General features: G+C 36.6%; 1 protein-coding gene across 1 annotated transcript; it reads right to left on the bottom strand.

Moving 5' to 3' along the window:
* Positions 1-238: 238 nt before the first annotated feature.
* Positions 239-14518, bottom strand: LOC124153536 (sodium-dependent nutrient amino acid transporter 1-like). Its single transcript, XM_046526767.1, has 11 exons — positions 14365-14518; positions 8525-8918; positions 7633-7876; positions 6653-6923; positions 5814-5917; positions 5529-5718; positions 5007-5183; positions 2421-2520; positions 1395-1571; positions 729-823; positions 239-642 (listed from the first exon to the last, which is right to left on the bottom strand). Exons 1-11 carry the CDS (start codon positions 14515-14517, stop codon positions 418-420), a joined length of 2130 nt encoding a protein of 709 aa, XP_046382723.1. The 5' UTR covers position 14518; the 3' UTR covers positions 239-417.

Below are 14518 nucleotides of genomic sequence, written 5' to 3'. Positions count from 1 at the left end.
ATTTTCATTATTTTTCCCATTTCATACCATCCTACTACATACTTTTGGGCTCAAACATATTTGCCCAAAAAAGTATTTGCATCATATCATTAAAGTGCTTCTTCATTTTTTTAAATATGAATTTGAAACGAATACATTATATTGATTCTCCAAATTAAATAATTTAAATCAATATTCATAGCATCCGCAATCGCAATAACGATAGCAGAACAAAATTCAAGAGCAAAAACAAAAAGAGCAAAATTCATAAAAAATTTATTCTTTTGAAACCAGCAACAGTTTATCAACAAAAATATATGAAGATCTTTGATCACAGGTATTTTACTCCATAAATTTGGCTTCATCATTAAGCAGAGAAAATAATAATGTTCCAATACTGAAAAAAATATTTTCTAATAAAAAAATTCTCAACTAATATCAACTTCGACTACCATTAATAGTATGGATTTTCCGTCTTCCTAAAACACTTGATATTCTATAGCTCATATCGAATCCCAGGAGACTCTTCATCAATCTTCGCCCACCATTTTTCTCTTTGTAATATTCTGCAGCTTGTTCACTTTTGAACTTATGCCACTCTTCTCGGTCCTTGTGACTCCTTGGTCCCCACTGGAAACTCGGGGTGAATGATGACTTCACAATCTATTAAATAAAAAATTATGCTTGCTAAAAACTGTTCCAAAGTTTTCCAAATAGCAATGACATTAAATCAGCGAAAAGCGTCTTACCTGTGAAAATGGTTTACCTCGTTGTTTGTAAAACTCGATTGCCACCCAGAGAGGTAACTGCATTGCTCCAAATGCCATCAATATCCATCCCATAGCTGAAAATGTTTCAATTTTATTACTTAAAATGATAAGCTATTTCAACACTTGCCCAGAATACCAAACACTAATTTTTTTCTGTCGAAGTATTTTCAATAGAACTTCAACAATATACTTAAGGAAGCTTCCATGACTTATCCATATTAGTTTGATGAATCAAATTGCTAAATAAAAGGAATGTCGTACACAAAGTAACTAGACACTTGCATGTACGCTAAATAACTCTACCTATAATATTTATTGAAGGTAAAAGTGGTGGACTGGAAAGCAGGAAGTTGGTCCACATAAATAGATCCCAGGCTCAATTCCGTGTGAAAATTTCGGCCTCCCAGAAAAATACACGTAGAGCGAGGTGGCTCGAGGAAGGAATTGATATCCTTACCCATTTTTTACATGCTAAATTTATCCATTTACACGGTTTGGACTAAGTTCCGGATATGCTCCAACCTCTTCAACCCAAATCAACATTCAGGTTGAATTGCTTTTAAAGTGGATCTATTTAAGAGAGAGGGAAAACTGAGTTGAAGGTCTAGAGGAATGAGGAACTGTAAAATGGAAAAATACACTTACTGTGAGCGATGGGCGGCATTTCGATGCCTCCATACGTGACTGGTTTCAAATTAAATACAGAGTACATAAATATGGTAAGTAGTAATACGGGAGTAAGGATTCCCCAGCATAGCCTCCAATATGTGTTCAGCTTCCTGTTGAGGACGAAGTTAATGTCCTGGCAAAAGTTTTCCAAACCTGAGAGAAAAAATTTCAATTATTGTTATTTCCCTGAATCGTACGCATAAATTTATGGGAATGCTTCATGTAAAATATCGCAATTATTGGTAAATTCTAGGCTGAATAATATACCCCCGTGGATTACGCATAAGTTCCCTTCAAAGGGAGTATTCTAATTTATAAATCTTTAAATAGCCGCAAATTCACGCCATAAATTATGATAGGCATTTTTTACTTGACAGCTAACACTTTAAAAGGAGATATACATTTTAGCAGTTATGTGTACAATTAGCAGATACACGCTGGCACTTAATTATATGTTAAATATACTTTATACTAATTCATAGTAAATTAATATGAACTTAAGGGAAGTTCTCACGTGTTGTAAATCCATGCAGCCAATCGAAGTGAGTAAGCTGTTAGGCTGAACGTAAGCGACCCCAAACCATTCACCAATCATCGTGAATAATCGAGCGAACGAACTGTAATAAGCAGATAGGTATTGTGCAAAGGGCGGTGAAATACTAACGCCAGTATTTATAAAATTCTCACTGAAATCTGACGGAATTTTTCTGCCAATTCCTGAATTCCCAAAGTTTCCATTCGAATCAAAACATAACAGCCCCACAAGTCTAAATGATTCGTTGGAATGATAATGTTACTTGACATAGAGACTTTTTTTTTCCTAAAATGTAAGTGAAAAAAACTTTTTTTCTATCAAACGAAAGCCCCCACGTGAAAACTCAAAATGAAAAAATTCAATCTACAACATTACTGCGATAATGTAACCAATACAGTGTATGTAAATAATTTCCTGATATTATCACTGGTTTAATAAATTAAAAATAATAAATTTATTTTCCTTACCATAAATCCAATTAATGGCCATCACTTCAATCGCTGATAAAATAAAAACCACAAAGGAGGCGCCATAGTAATCCACTAAAGTGAGTACGAACATTCCACCCTGAAATTAAAGAAACAGCATCTATTTTAGTTCAGGATGGGCTTATTTTAGAATTTTAAAAGTAAAATGGCTTATATAACGGTTCGCAAGCTATGCTTACTGATTATATAAAATATACTAATTTGAAAAGTGTCAAGATCTTAGAATCTCGAAAAATAAATGTTAAAATGACGAGAAAACCTACCCCGCTTAAAATTAAAAAAAAATAAAACAGCAGTTGTATTGCATGATATAGCCTAATAGTATGTCCCAAAATAATGCAAAAATTTTAAGGTCAAGAAAACGGGAGGCCATGCCTAGGCCGTGACGTCAACTGGCAGTACATAAATGCTATGGATCGCAGTTAGGGTACCGCCACCGACTTCAGTCCATGATAAAATGGCAAAGTTATGAGCGTATTCCACCAAATACCATTTTAATTTCTAGAAAGCACCGTGATAAATATGTCTACTTAGATAACTCAGCTACATGGCTTCTAATAATGCGATATTTCTCAAAAACTAAACTGAGGTTGAATCATTAAAAATGGAATGGCTCCTTACATACTTCTTTAGGAAATCACGAATAAATATCTCGGATTAATTTTCATCTTTAAATGAAATATATTCCATCAAGTGTATTAAATTCTCTTCCTTAGCCATACTCCAGAGATTTTGTTACAACAAGAAATGTATTGGCCGGCCATACCTGACAGAATGTTTATAAACAACAAAAATTTAAACTTTTCACGCACTGTTTACGACGATAGTGGTTATTGGGATGAAAAGCAAAAATTGGAGTAAAGGTAAATACATTTGCGCTGCATTGATACGTATGTTAAAACTGAAGAGGACGATATTAATGTCGAGTTTCAGTCGAAAACGTACTTTAGTAAATCATGAAACTCAACAGCTCCTCCAATAGCACACATCCAACTCATTAAAACTGAGAGTCAGGTTATATGTAAAATAGGTTTTAGAATATTAAAAAATATTTCAGAGCAGTGGAAGTGAAGTTAGAATGAATAATGTAATTGCTTCGGAAACACTTTACAAAAATCATCAAATAACAAAGGAATGATTTTCTAAAATTTCCCTTGCCATTGTATGGTGAAAGGTAGCACTGCGGTTAGCGTTGCGGCTTATGATTTAGAACATCCCAAGTACGTTGTTCTCTCGGTCTAACAGGTTTCTTTTTATTTTCCCTACAAGCCATAATGTGTTTATTTTTAATCGAGAAGAAAAGAATCTCGTTCTTGGTACGCCTATTTAAAAATTTTGATTGAGCCCTCTTTTTCCCAAGACAAGTACAGCGCGTCTCTGTCTATCCATCATGCCTTCCTCAGGTTCTCTGACCGCGGCATTATACATTCCACGAGCATCGCAACCTCAACGAAACAACATACAGGATTTAGACTTATCTGTATAGTAATGCCCAAATCTCTTGGACATTCTTTTATTTTAAAATAATCTCCCTAAAGCTTAGTAGCATTTTAATATTCCGTTTAAACGTCAACATACGTACGTAATACGGAGTTAGCTATTTATCTCAAAAGTTTGGAATTTCCCTAGGAGGTCGTATCACCAACCCCTAGTCTTCGGTAAATATAGAGCATCAATAAAATTATTATTCTCAGGAAGAGTTAAAAGTCATAAAAAATGTAAGAATCCCGTAGTCGCACGGTCCCGTACATCTGCTTTAAGCAATCTCTCTCCAAAGAATACTGCTCTAATAGCAGCAATCAAGGCTATTTCGGGCGTATGTGCCAAAGTTGAGGGCAGTCACAAAGAAAGTGTACCCCTTGGTTTGCCCCTGTCTCATTTTATATTTTTTCGCTGCTTTTTCGATTGCATAATTTTTTTCAGATCAGTGATTATCGCATTCGCGATCATCTCAACGCTCCCAGCACGGAGAGGACGGTGACATAAGCAGCGACAATGTCTGCTGAGGTCACTCCTCAATCAACATGGCGGTAGATTGTTTCAGCGGAGCACGAAATTTTGCCACTTTGGGAGGGACTATAAATATATTAATAGAGCGCAGAAAATAAAATTAACGCGGCTGTAATTCATTTTTTAGTTAAACCTTTCAAATTCAGCGATAAAAAAATTAGCGGACAACCCTATTACATATAATATCTTCATAACTCTCATTGCCGGCCTCGGTGGCGTCGGGGTAAAGTCCCCGGCTGCTCCTAGAGGTCGCGGGTTCGAATCCCGCCTAGGTGGATTGATCACCATCCAGGGCATGGATGTTTGTGATTGTCCATCAAGTTAATTGGAAGAGAGGACAACAATGTCCTAAATTCGCTTGAGAATATAAGACGAAATAATAATAATAATTGATATATGTGTTGATGGCCCAACTCGGCGCAAGTTATCATAAGCTTTTAAGAAACGACCTGAGGCTAGAAACCCCAAGATTATCATAAGTGGTAATTTTGACCACTAAAACAAGAAAAGAAACTATTTGGTGGATAGTACTATCGATTAAATCCATCTACTCACCGGTGTAATGTACACGAGACCGCATAAGAATCCAATCACACAGACAAACAACGTGACAACCCAAAGTTTGGTTTTTGGGTAGTAATCCCTTATTGTTGTCACGAATGATCCAGTCAGAGGGACGGTGCTTCCGATGGCCAAGGTGTAGAGCATGAGGAAAAACAGCACGGAGAAGAGCTGAAAAGTTTCGCGAAAATATTCATTCTCAATTTCTTCTATAATTCATGACAAACTATAAATAATATAATCATCAATTACCCATCGGATCAACAAAACCATTTAATAATTGAATTCAAATTTTATTTTCATAAAAAACTACAAAATAGATTGTTGGCTGAAATGAAAATCCTTGATTGTGCCTAGTAGGCAATCAAATGAAAATGTCATCAATGCCTTAACTCCGAGAGAAAATGTCTTATATCACAACATGAGATATGTCTTTGCGATAGTTGAAAGTAATTAGGATAGATAAACCTAAATTAGGAAATTCCCGTAAAAATGTAGGAATTTTAATAGTTTTACCTGCGGGACTGCATCAAATTTAGCGATCGCATCCGGATAAGAAATGAAGGCCAGACCTGTTCCTCCCTGAACAACAGATGCAATGTCTTTCATTCCCGATTCATAAGCAAGGTTTCCCAAAATTGAGAAAATGGTAAAACCTGCCAAAAGACTCGTACACGTGTCCAGCGTAGTCACGATGATAACGTCCCTGTTAACAGAAAAAATGTATTAATTAAAAAAATGACATTTCTCAATTTGTCACTTGCGCAATAAAAAATTCTCGGGGCGGTAAAAACTACTAACCTGTGAAAATTGTGCTTAAAATTGTTGAATGAGGAAGAATAAATCACAGTCCCAAAGGATACGTTAAGCGAGAAAAAGCATTGGGTCACGGCTGAATACCAAACCTGCGAATGAAAAATCAATGGGTGGGATTTAAAAGTGAATTTCAATGTAAAGTTCACATTCCCGAAAAATTATTCTATTTCCTCACATTATAGTTACAATTTTCGGACTTAAATGGGGTGCTTAGAGGACATAACGTTAGAACGAAGGTCTTCGGACGGGCTTCAACCTAGACCTAGCCTCTTGGCTCCCGTCATGTACAACATCCACGCTGTAAAATTGTCAGAGTGTCAGGTATAAAGAAATCAGAAATTGGCCCATGGGGAAGAAAAAGAGGGAAGGAAATGCCCCGCCACTTTTCTGAACGCTTAAATTTCACAACGGCTCAGTACGGGCCCAGTTAACTCACCTCTCAGGTCCTCTATAAGGTCAATATTCTGGTTAAACACAAACCCATAATTATAGAAGTCTTTCTTAAGTCTCAGCTGGTAATTATAGCACCGGAATGATAGAAAAGCCAATTTTTCTCAATTGTTTTTGCGATGGAAGATCACTTCGTATTTTTCTGAAATTATTCGTTAGAATAACTTATTTTAAGATTCATATGATTTTATCACACATGATAATTATTCAATTCAGAAATAACATATATTCCTTGTCATTTTTAATAGTTTCAGAATAAAATCAACAGCGATTCGAAATCGAATAGCATAAAAAATTTATCTAATTGGTTATGTCGTCGGAACCTTACTCACCCACATACTCTTTTTTACGGGAGATCCCGAGTAGGCACATACCTTGGGATTTAGAAGCTCTGCCCACCTAGGGCTTATGAAGAACAAAATTCCATCAATGGCTCCCGGCAGAGTTACCCCTCTTATAAGCAAGGTAATCATCACAACATAAGGGAAGAGCGCTAGGAAATATGAAGCCTTCCCGGCGCTCTGTACACCCTTCATGAAGACCAGGAAAATCGACACCCAGGAGAAAAGCAGACACAGGGTAAGTCTCCAATCTGGCAAACCGATTCCATCCTCAATGTCGTCCTTTTGATTCAGCACGTACCGCCTGAGATAACAATCAAATCATGGCATGCTCCAAAATCACTGATAAATCACTGGCTCCGGCAAATACGTTTTATCCAGAGATACGAAAGAAAGTGTTTCTATCTCCACTCAGTAAAACAATAACTTTCATATAATTACTGTCCCTTATTCTCTTCACCACTCGCATACACAAACATATGGGCAATTCCTGAATATTTAAGGACTTACGGCTTATTTTTCTATTAAGGCTAATTCAACGTGTGGAGTGATATGAGGTAAAGAACCAGAAAGAGCCAGTATATTTATGATATAATAAATGTAATCGATGAGTGGACTGAAAATTTATTCTAACAGGGCATAAACTCATTATGTTGGAACTTAAATGGCTTATTATTTCGGAGGCACATGATAGGATATGCTAGAGTTAGGTTCTCGCTAATTATATATTTTTTTAAGATCATTTCACTTCACCTGTGTCATTTTGGATAACGCCTTATTTTCATTGTTAATGTAAATTAAAGAGGTTAAATAATTATTCGATAAGGATGAACCAAATTAAAGAATAGGGATAATTTTTTATGTGCCATCCATTTTAATCATATTGGACGTCAATGCAAGTTAGCGAACACTTATGATTTACCTTACGTTAATGATATGAAAGAATATTTTATTGATTACTGAGTAAACACATGCTTTAATACTACTAGGAATTTAATTTTGTGCCAACTTACAAAAAGTATAACTCTGAAGAACTGTGTTTCATTCCAGAGATATTTGACGACATTGTCAAATTTCCGACATCTTCAGCCAAATTTCGGGGCTTAGAATCAAAGCAGTCATTCCATGATGGATCACAAGTTGACCATGGTAGCTCATTAGAAAATGACGCGAAGAAGTAGAAGGTGGCTAGAGCAGTGAGTGAGCAATAGTACGACAGAGCGCAGCCCACAGAAATTGATTGACCAACACCAATGCCTGAAAGATAAAAACAGTTAAATTTATGAAAGATATTGACAATCTTGTCTTGACATTTTTTTAATATTTTTAAAATGCCGCGTTGTTAATGGCGAAATTTACGCTAAATGACTCGTGAAAAATTCTAATGTGCCAATAATCGAGCAGCGGAAAATGGCAGCAAAATCTTTCGCTCGGGATTTGATGTGCTATATCGCGAAGAAAAATGTAGCGGTTCGAATAAAAATATATAAATAAACATGAGAGGAAATATTTTTATCGGAATACATATACAGTAAAATAACTATTTTGGTAAAAGGTTGTGACATTTCTATCTATTTTTCGAAGCTCTTGGTTAATATTCTAGTTTCGCTCATTCTGAAAACTTCACAACGCGTTGCAGAAGAACATTTCCGTATCGGATTACATTGCATTATCCACGTAGACATAAGGTAAAGCCTTAAACCAGCACGCATTTGAGTGCACTCAACTTTGCTGATATTTAATATCTTTTATGATATTTTTCAAAACTTTGAAGCCAAAATACGGTGAGCATAACTAAAATATAGCAGCACATTTTATTTTCCTCAATTCCATTCTGATCCATGAACAATGAATGAAATGGGCGTGACTTCTGCGTTTTCATCTAAGTCTTTAGAAACAACTCACCTCTTAGTGCCGGGACCACTTCCCAAACTTTTACTGGCCCAGAATTCGAAAACTGTCCGATGGCGATTTCCAAATAATAGAGTGGTTTCCCAATGATGAAAAGAACTACGATGTATGGAATGAGAAATGCGCCTCCTCCGTTGTCGTAGGCTGTGAATGGAAACCTCCACAGATTTCCCAACCCAACGGACATCGCTATGCAAGACAGGAGGAACTCAACAGGTTTATCCCATTCTTGCCTCTTGGGTAGGTTTGATCCATCACGATTGGCCTCTAGAGATGGACTTCGAGCCGGTCCAATGTGGTGTCCATTCTGCTTCCCTTCAGAGACTTCAACGACCGTTCCACCACTCTCAGGGTTAGGGTCGAATGCCAAGTTTGGTATGCCATTTTCCTGCAATCAAAGAAAAATGTTATTTTACTGTGACGGTAAAATAGAGTGAACAACCATATTTTATGAAATTTTTTACATACTTTAATACGTCTCCATACCACAATAGAAAATTATTTCTATCGAGCTGATTCAAAATAAATCTTAAAAGTGCGACTACTTTCAAACGCGCAAATTTTCCCGCATAGCAGCGGCTAACGCAAACCGAGATATCCGAGCATGATGTAGGAAAGGCTTAAAAGTGGTATGAGCTGCCTTGGAGAGTACTTTTAGCCACCTAAAACCTCTTTGGATACAGTCGACTCCCTTTTTTTAGTTTGGATTTTTTTCTCCAGGAATGAAACATGAGTGCTATTTCTAAGTCTCCTTGTACTGTGAAATAGTTTGAAAATGGGCAGAGGTGAGCGTTAAGCTTTTGGACATAGAAACACGTCTTCAAAATCCTTCTCCATCAGGTGAGGTAAGTGTAATTAAATCTTCCATTATTACTTGGACACTATAGTTCCGTTGCAAAACCAGTAACTTTGCCGTCGGAAAGCACTGTCCCCACCGGTATTACTTTCAGGTATTTTCAATAAAAGAGGGACTCATACACATATAGAAAAAGTTAAGAACCTATACGCATTGCTGAAATATATAAAGCTGTTCGGCTGATTTTTAATAATAATATATTTTTTAAAAGTAGTATACCGCTTATAAATAGTAAAACGCTTGCCAGTTTCTGGCCTTTTTATACCATTAGTTAATCGCAAATTTTCGAAGTATTTCGCTTCAGTGCGCCGAAAAATAAAATTTAAACTTACTGAACGCACTAATCTGTAAACAAAAATTTCTACGTAACAAAATGAGTCACTCCACTTCATGTCTGCCTTTTCTTGTGTTCAAATGGTTACAAATGTGACTGTTATTCTCTAGTCTAATATAAAAGTTAGGTTTATATGCCCGATAACACTGAATTGGTTTCATTTTATTCAGCGTTTGGAATCCAATGAATAATTAGCTAATTTTTACTCTTTCCCCAAAACGCATAATTTACAATATAGTTACTTTAACGGACCTCTTCGAAAATATTTTTTGAACTTATTGAAAATGTATGAAGAAGGAGGTAATCATAAAAGGCCTAAATTAAAAATAGCCAGTCGGCAAAGCGCTCATGAAGAATATGATTATCATTTCTGGCTGCCATATGGTTTCATTACCGACAATTATGCGTTTTTATTTAATTAAATACGCATTTTTATAATTTAGCACTTCTTAAACTTTCAGATGAAAAGAGAACCGGCGTTTTTAGTAGACTAAGAATTTAACATCATTTACAAAGTGACTAAAATATTCCTCAGCTCGCAGAGCCAAGAGACTCGATTTTGCACGCTAAGTCTCGAAGCTTGACTAGGATTGATGAGGGTGACGTCAGCCCCATCGCATACTATACGATCAGTTCTCGGAAAACCTTCATCGGTCCCGGAACCAAGGACTATCATATCATTCAGTGTATAACTTAAAATTCAAAGTATTAGTAAAGGTGATCTCTTAGCGAGAATAGATGTTCCCATCAGTTAAGTGTTCCGTTAACCAGCGAATTTATTATGTACAACTACCATTTTAAATTTTTTTATTGAGTAATCACATTAATGTTTTCCCTAAGAAGCGCACTATGACAAATACCAAAAATAATCTACTTATATTAAACAATTTTAGGGTATTTTAAAGCCAGTGCCAGTGTTTTACAGCAGTTTGTAGTGTAAAGAAAAGGAAGTAACGTGCTTTAAAAATCATTTACTTTCCCTTAATATGTCCGTTTTTCGTTTTAAAATAATTATTTTATATTTAAATTATCTCTATGTATCAGAAAAGTCGAGAAAAAATTATAGTAGAGTTCGTCAGATTTCTTATCCATTGAAAATTCCGATTAAAAATTTTATCCTCTTTAGGATGTAGGGGAAACAATTCTATACGGAAACCTAGGTGATTACTCCATGCAAAATAATAAATATTTTCAGAGTTAAAAAATTGAAAAAATGGTCTGAAGTCGCTTAGGATCTCTCCAGAAGAATTGATAATTACACAGGCCTGCAAAAAAATATTTTTTGAAAATTGTTTGAAATTTGATAACTGATTTTTGTGTACTTTCCAGCGCTGATTTAAAAAATGCAATCCATTTTTTCCTATCACGTCAGGTTTTCTCACAAAGTACGGAGTATATTTGCGTATAGTAACAAACTGTAAGAAATTTTTCACATTTTTTCCAACGTTATAAAATTTTAGTTTATTTATATATCATGTTATAAACTGCATTTCCAGGAAACTTCCATTTCTCTTAAAGCTCATAAGTCCATATAATAACACTTTCGCTTTCTGTCGAAGCTTCTCTTACTGCTTGTCCGGCTGTGGACTCGTTGAGGAAAATCTCTTTTTATCATCCAGCAGTAGTTCGCTGTTATGTTGACGTTCCATCTTCCTTCATATCTTCTTTCCATTTCTTTGATGTCTTGGCGGAATCTTTCGCCCTGCTCTTCACTTACATCACCAAGGTTTGCAGGGAAGTAGTCAAGATGTGAGTTGAGAAAACGAACTGTACTGCTCATGTTACAGCCAAGCTTCTTAAAGTTGTCGAGCATGCCTGCGACGATTGTCTTGTCGTTTGGATCTCTTTTGTTTCCCAGGAAACCAGTAACAACTAATTTAAAAGATTTGATGCTGACTTTCCTTTTCTTTCCATTTTGGCCACAAAGTTGGGATCTGTCATAAGTGTTCTAATGTCTGGTCCGACAAAGATGCCTTCCTTTACCCTTACCTCGGATAAACTAAGAAACTGTCCACAAAGATATCTGAAGCACTTCCCTTCTTTAGGCAATGCCTTAACAAATTGATTCATCAGCCCCAACTTAATGTGAAGTGGTGGAGGTAACACCTTTTTGGGATCCTCGACATTCTTAATTTAACTTAATCCTCTCAACATTTTTAATCCCAACCTTTTTCTCCAAGGGCCAAGCTTTTTTTATGCATTGTTTCTTTCTGTCTCTACTGTCATTCATCGAGAAAGTCTCCCATTCACAGAGAAAGCAAGGGAACTTTGAATAGCCACCTTGTTGACTAAGCAGCATTGAAATCACTTTTAAATCACCACAGTGGGGGTTATTTGTGGTCTGAATAGCAGACTTTGCTTAAAACCACTTCAAATTTTTCGTAACATTCTATTAAGTGAACCGAATATCCAACTGGTATAGAAGCATACCTATTGCCGTTGAGTAGAAGTACTGCTTTAAGGCTTCTTTTTGAAGAATCAATAAAAAGTATCTACTCATCATGAGCATATTCTATTTTGAAACGTGTCATAAGTCCAGGAACATCACTGCAAAACACCAGGTCATCTTCTTGAGAGAAGAAAGATACAAACTCTTTTTCCCTAAATTGATACCAAGAAATAGATGTACATATGTTTATCTTTCAACCTAGATCCTAAAATCTCTGCTGATTCTTAAGAAAGGCCTACGTCTCTGACTAAAACGTTCAGTATCATTATGTATGTCATCCAAAATATATAGAGGAGAGGGTATTGATACCTCAGGTCCACGAGGAACAGGGCGAATGGCTAATTGAATGTTATGGTAAGAAATATACTTTTTGTTTCTCAAGTTGAAACCTCGTACGTCGCAAGAACAAAAACAGCAGTCATCACAATGATTTTTGGGCTCCCTCCAAACTATTGGTATTCCACAAGGACTGCCATTTACCTTGAAACTATTGCCCCAGTTCTTCAACACACACTGAACAAACTTTTTGTGTGGCCCAAGACCTATCTTGATCACCTAACTACATGACAAAGTAGGCAAAATATACTTTTTAACAAAATAGGAAACATTTCTTGGCTGCATTTTAACGGTATAGTTACCAAAAATGTAGCAGAAGTGTGGCGAGTTTATGCATCTTCTGGTAGCCATTGTGTGAGGCGCAGTGAGTCAGCATGTGGAAGGGGGAGGGGGTACGGCAAGGACAAATGCTGACATGAAAATACTGCTGGTTTCTCCTTATTACTATTTATTTTACGTATATCTAATATAAAAACGGCTAAATAACAGTTTATGGAGATCCTAAAAACCGAAATTCAAACTCACTGGAGTGCTGATATATGTATAAAAACATCGAAAAAAAGCTAAAACTAGATCAGCAATTTGTGAAATAACTGTGCGTGATGGAACTTTTTCATTATTTTTCCCGAAATCAGCGTTGAAAACACTATAAAAATCACTGATTAAATTTGAAACAATTTTTATGTCGCAGACCTGTGTTATTCATGTATTTTCAAGCAGATGATAGGGTCGATGAATCTTCATTAATGAAATTATATCAGATTTTTATAGCGTTCATTAATTAACACCGAAATAAATCTGACATTCCCAGCAAGATTCCTATCCCATAAGAATTATATTTTCTATTAGCAATTAGTTTCCTATTAGCAATGATAACACTTTTTACATGGAGCCCTTCCATCACGTTCAAGCTTCTAGTTTCGGTTTAATATTTTCCTATTCATCGCAAATTGATCTATTCCAATCTCCACTTTTTGAAAAGCGATTAGCGCCGAAAATGAAAACTAAAATCGTAAGAAGGATATTGGCACATCCCTCATTGTGAGGTCGCCAGACGCGTTTGCTTCCGGAACCACGAAGGCATAAGCAAATGGTCAATAATGTAATCGAGACCTTGGGATTTTCACGAGAAAATCGTCGTCACCATCAACGAAAAAAACAACATAACTTTGGCCCAGCCGGTAGACGTCACAAATGGTCTCTCGTGGCCGGAGGCCTGATTCACTTCCTCTTCTGTCCCGGAGCTGCACAAATAATAGCTGCCACCGTTGCGACGGTCGGTATTTCCAGAAGTATCCGCTTCATAACGGAGCTTATCGTCACAGAGATGGCTTGCAAAATAACTTTTGACCCGCCTAAAGGTAATAACCGGACAAATACTCGTGACACGCCTTGCACACACAAATCCAAGATTTTTGAACCTTCCCTGACATTCAACGCTGCCCAATTTTCCCCTTCACAAAGCGAGTGCTGTCCTACCACCACTAACAAAAAGGCACGGCTAAGTCTAATCACTCACAAAGATTTCTGCGTCCTTTAGGGGTATGAAACACTTTTCAAGATTCTACTCATATAATATGGATTATCCTTCCACCAAAGAGACACGCGTGGCTTGTTCATGTTGCATATGGTATTATAATATTTCTTCACTGGTATGATTGGCTTCCCCCACAAAAGTATTTTTCAAATATTTAAACTCTGCAACTCTTAGCATATTTCTTTGTTCTCACCTACACTGAAGCCGAAATTCAAGGACACCGGCCAATGTCCTTAACTTTAGGCAGAACCATTACCGAGTATAACGCGCTATCCAAGAAAGAAAGACAAACGCCGATAGCGGCTATTTATATTGGACTCACCTCACGAGATCCCCGCCGTTCTGCAACAACGCTCGACATCATACTACCGTCTACGGAGGAACACTTTCCTTTTCTCTCGGCGGGCCATCGAGCCGCCTCTCCGACAATTTCCTTTCGTCCAAACACCAGCCTCCCCCTCCATCCCCCACCCATC

The sequence above is a fragment of the Ischnura elegans genome, chromosome 1 (assembly GCF_921293095.1).
Source record: "Ischnura elegans chromosome 1, ioIscEleg1.1, whole genome shotgun sequence".
Taxonomy (NCBI): domain Eukaryota; kingdom Metazoa; phylum Arthropoda; class Insecta; order Odonata; family Coenagrionidae; genus Ischnura; species Ischnura elegans.
The sequence above is the reverse complement of the archived record's forward strand: the minus strand, read 5'-3'. Positions and strand labels throughout refer to the sequence as shown.

Coding starts and splice junctions, on each gene's coding strand:
- LOC124153536 (XM_046526767.1), bottom strand. CDS start 14,517: ATGGGTGGGGGATGGAGGGGGAGGCTGGTGTTTGGACGAAAGGAAATT. Junction 8,919..14,364: donor AACGGCGGGGATCTCGTGAG/GTGAGTCCAATA, acceptor CTTTGATTGCAG/GAAAATGGCATACCAAACTT. Junction 5,184..5,528: donor AATTTGATGCAGTCCCGCAG/GTAAAACTATTA, acceptor GAAACTTTTCAG/CTCTTCTCCGTGCTGTTTTT.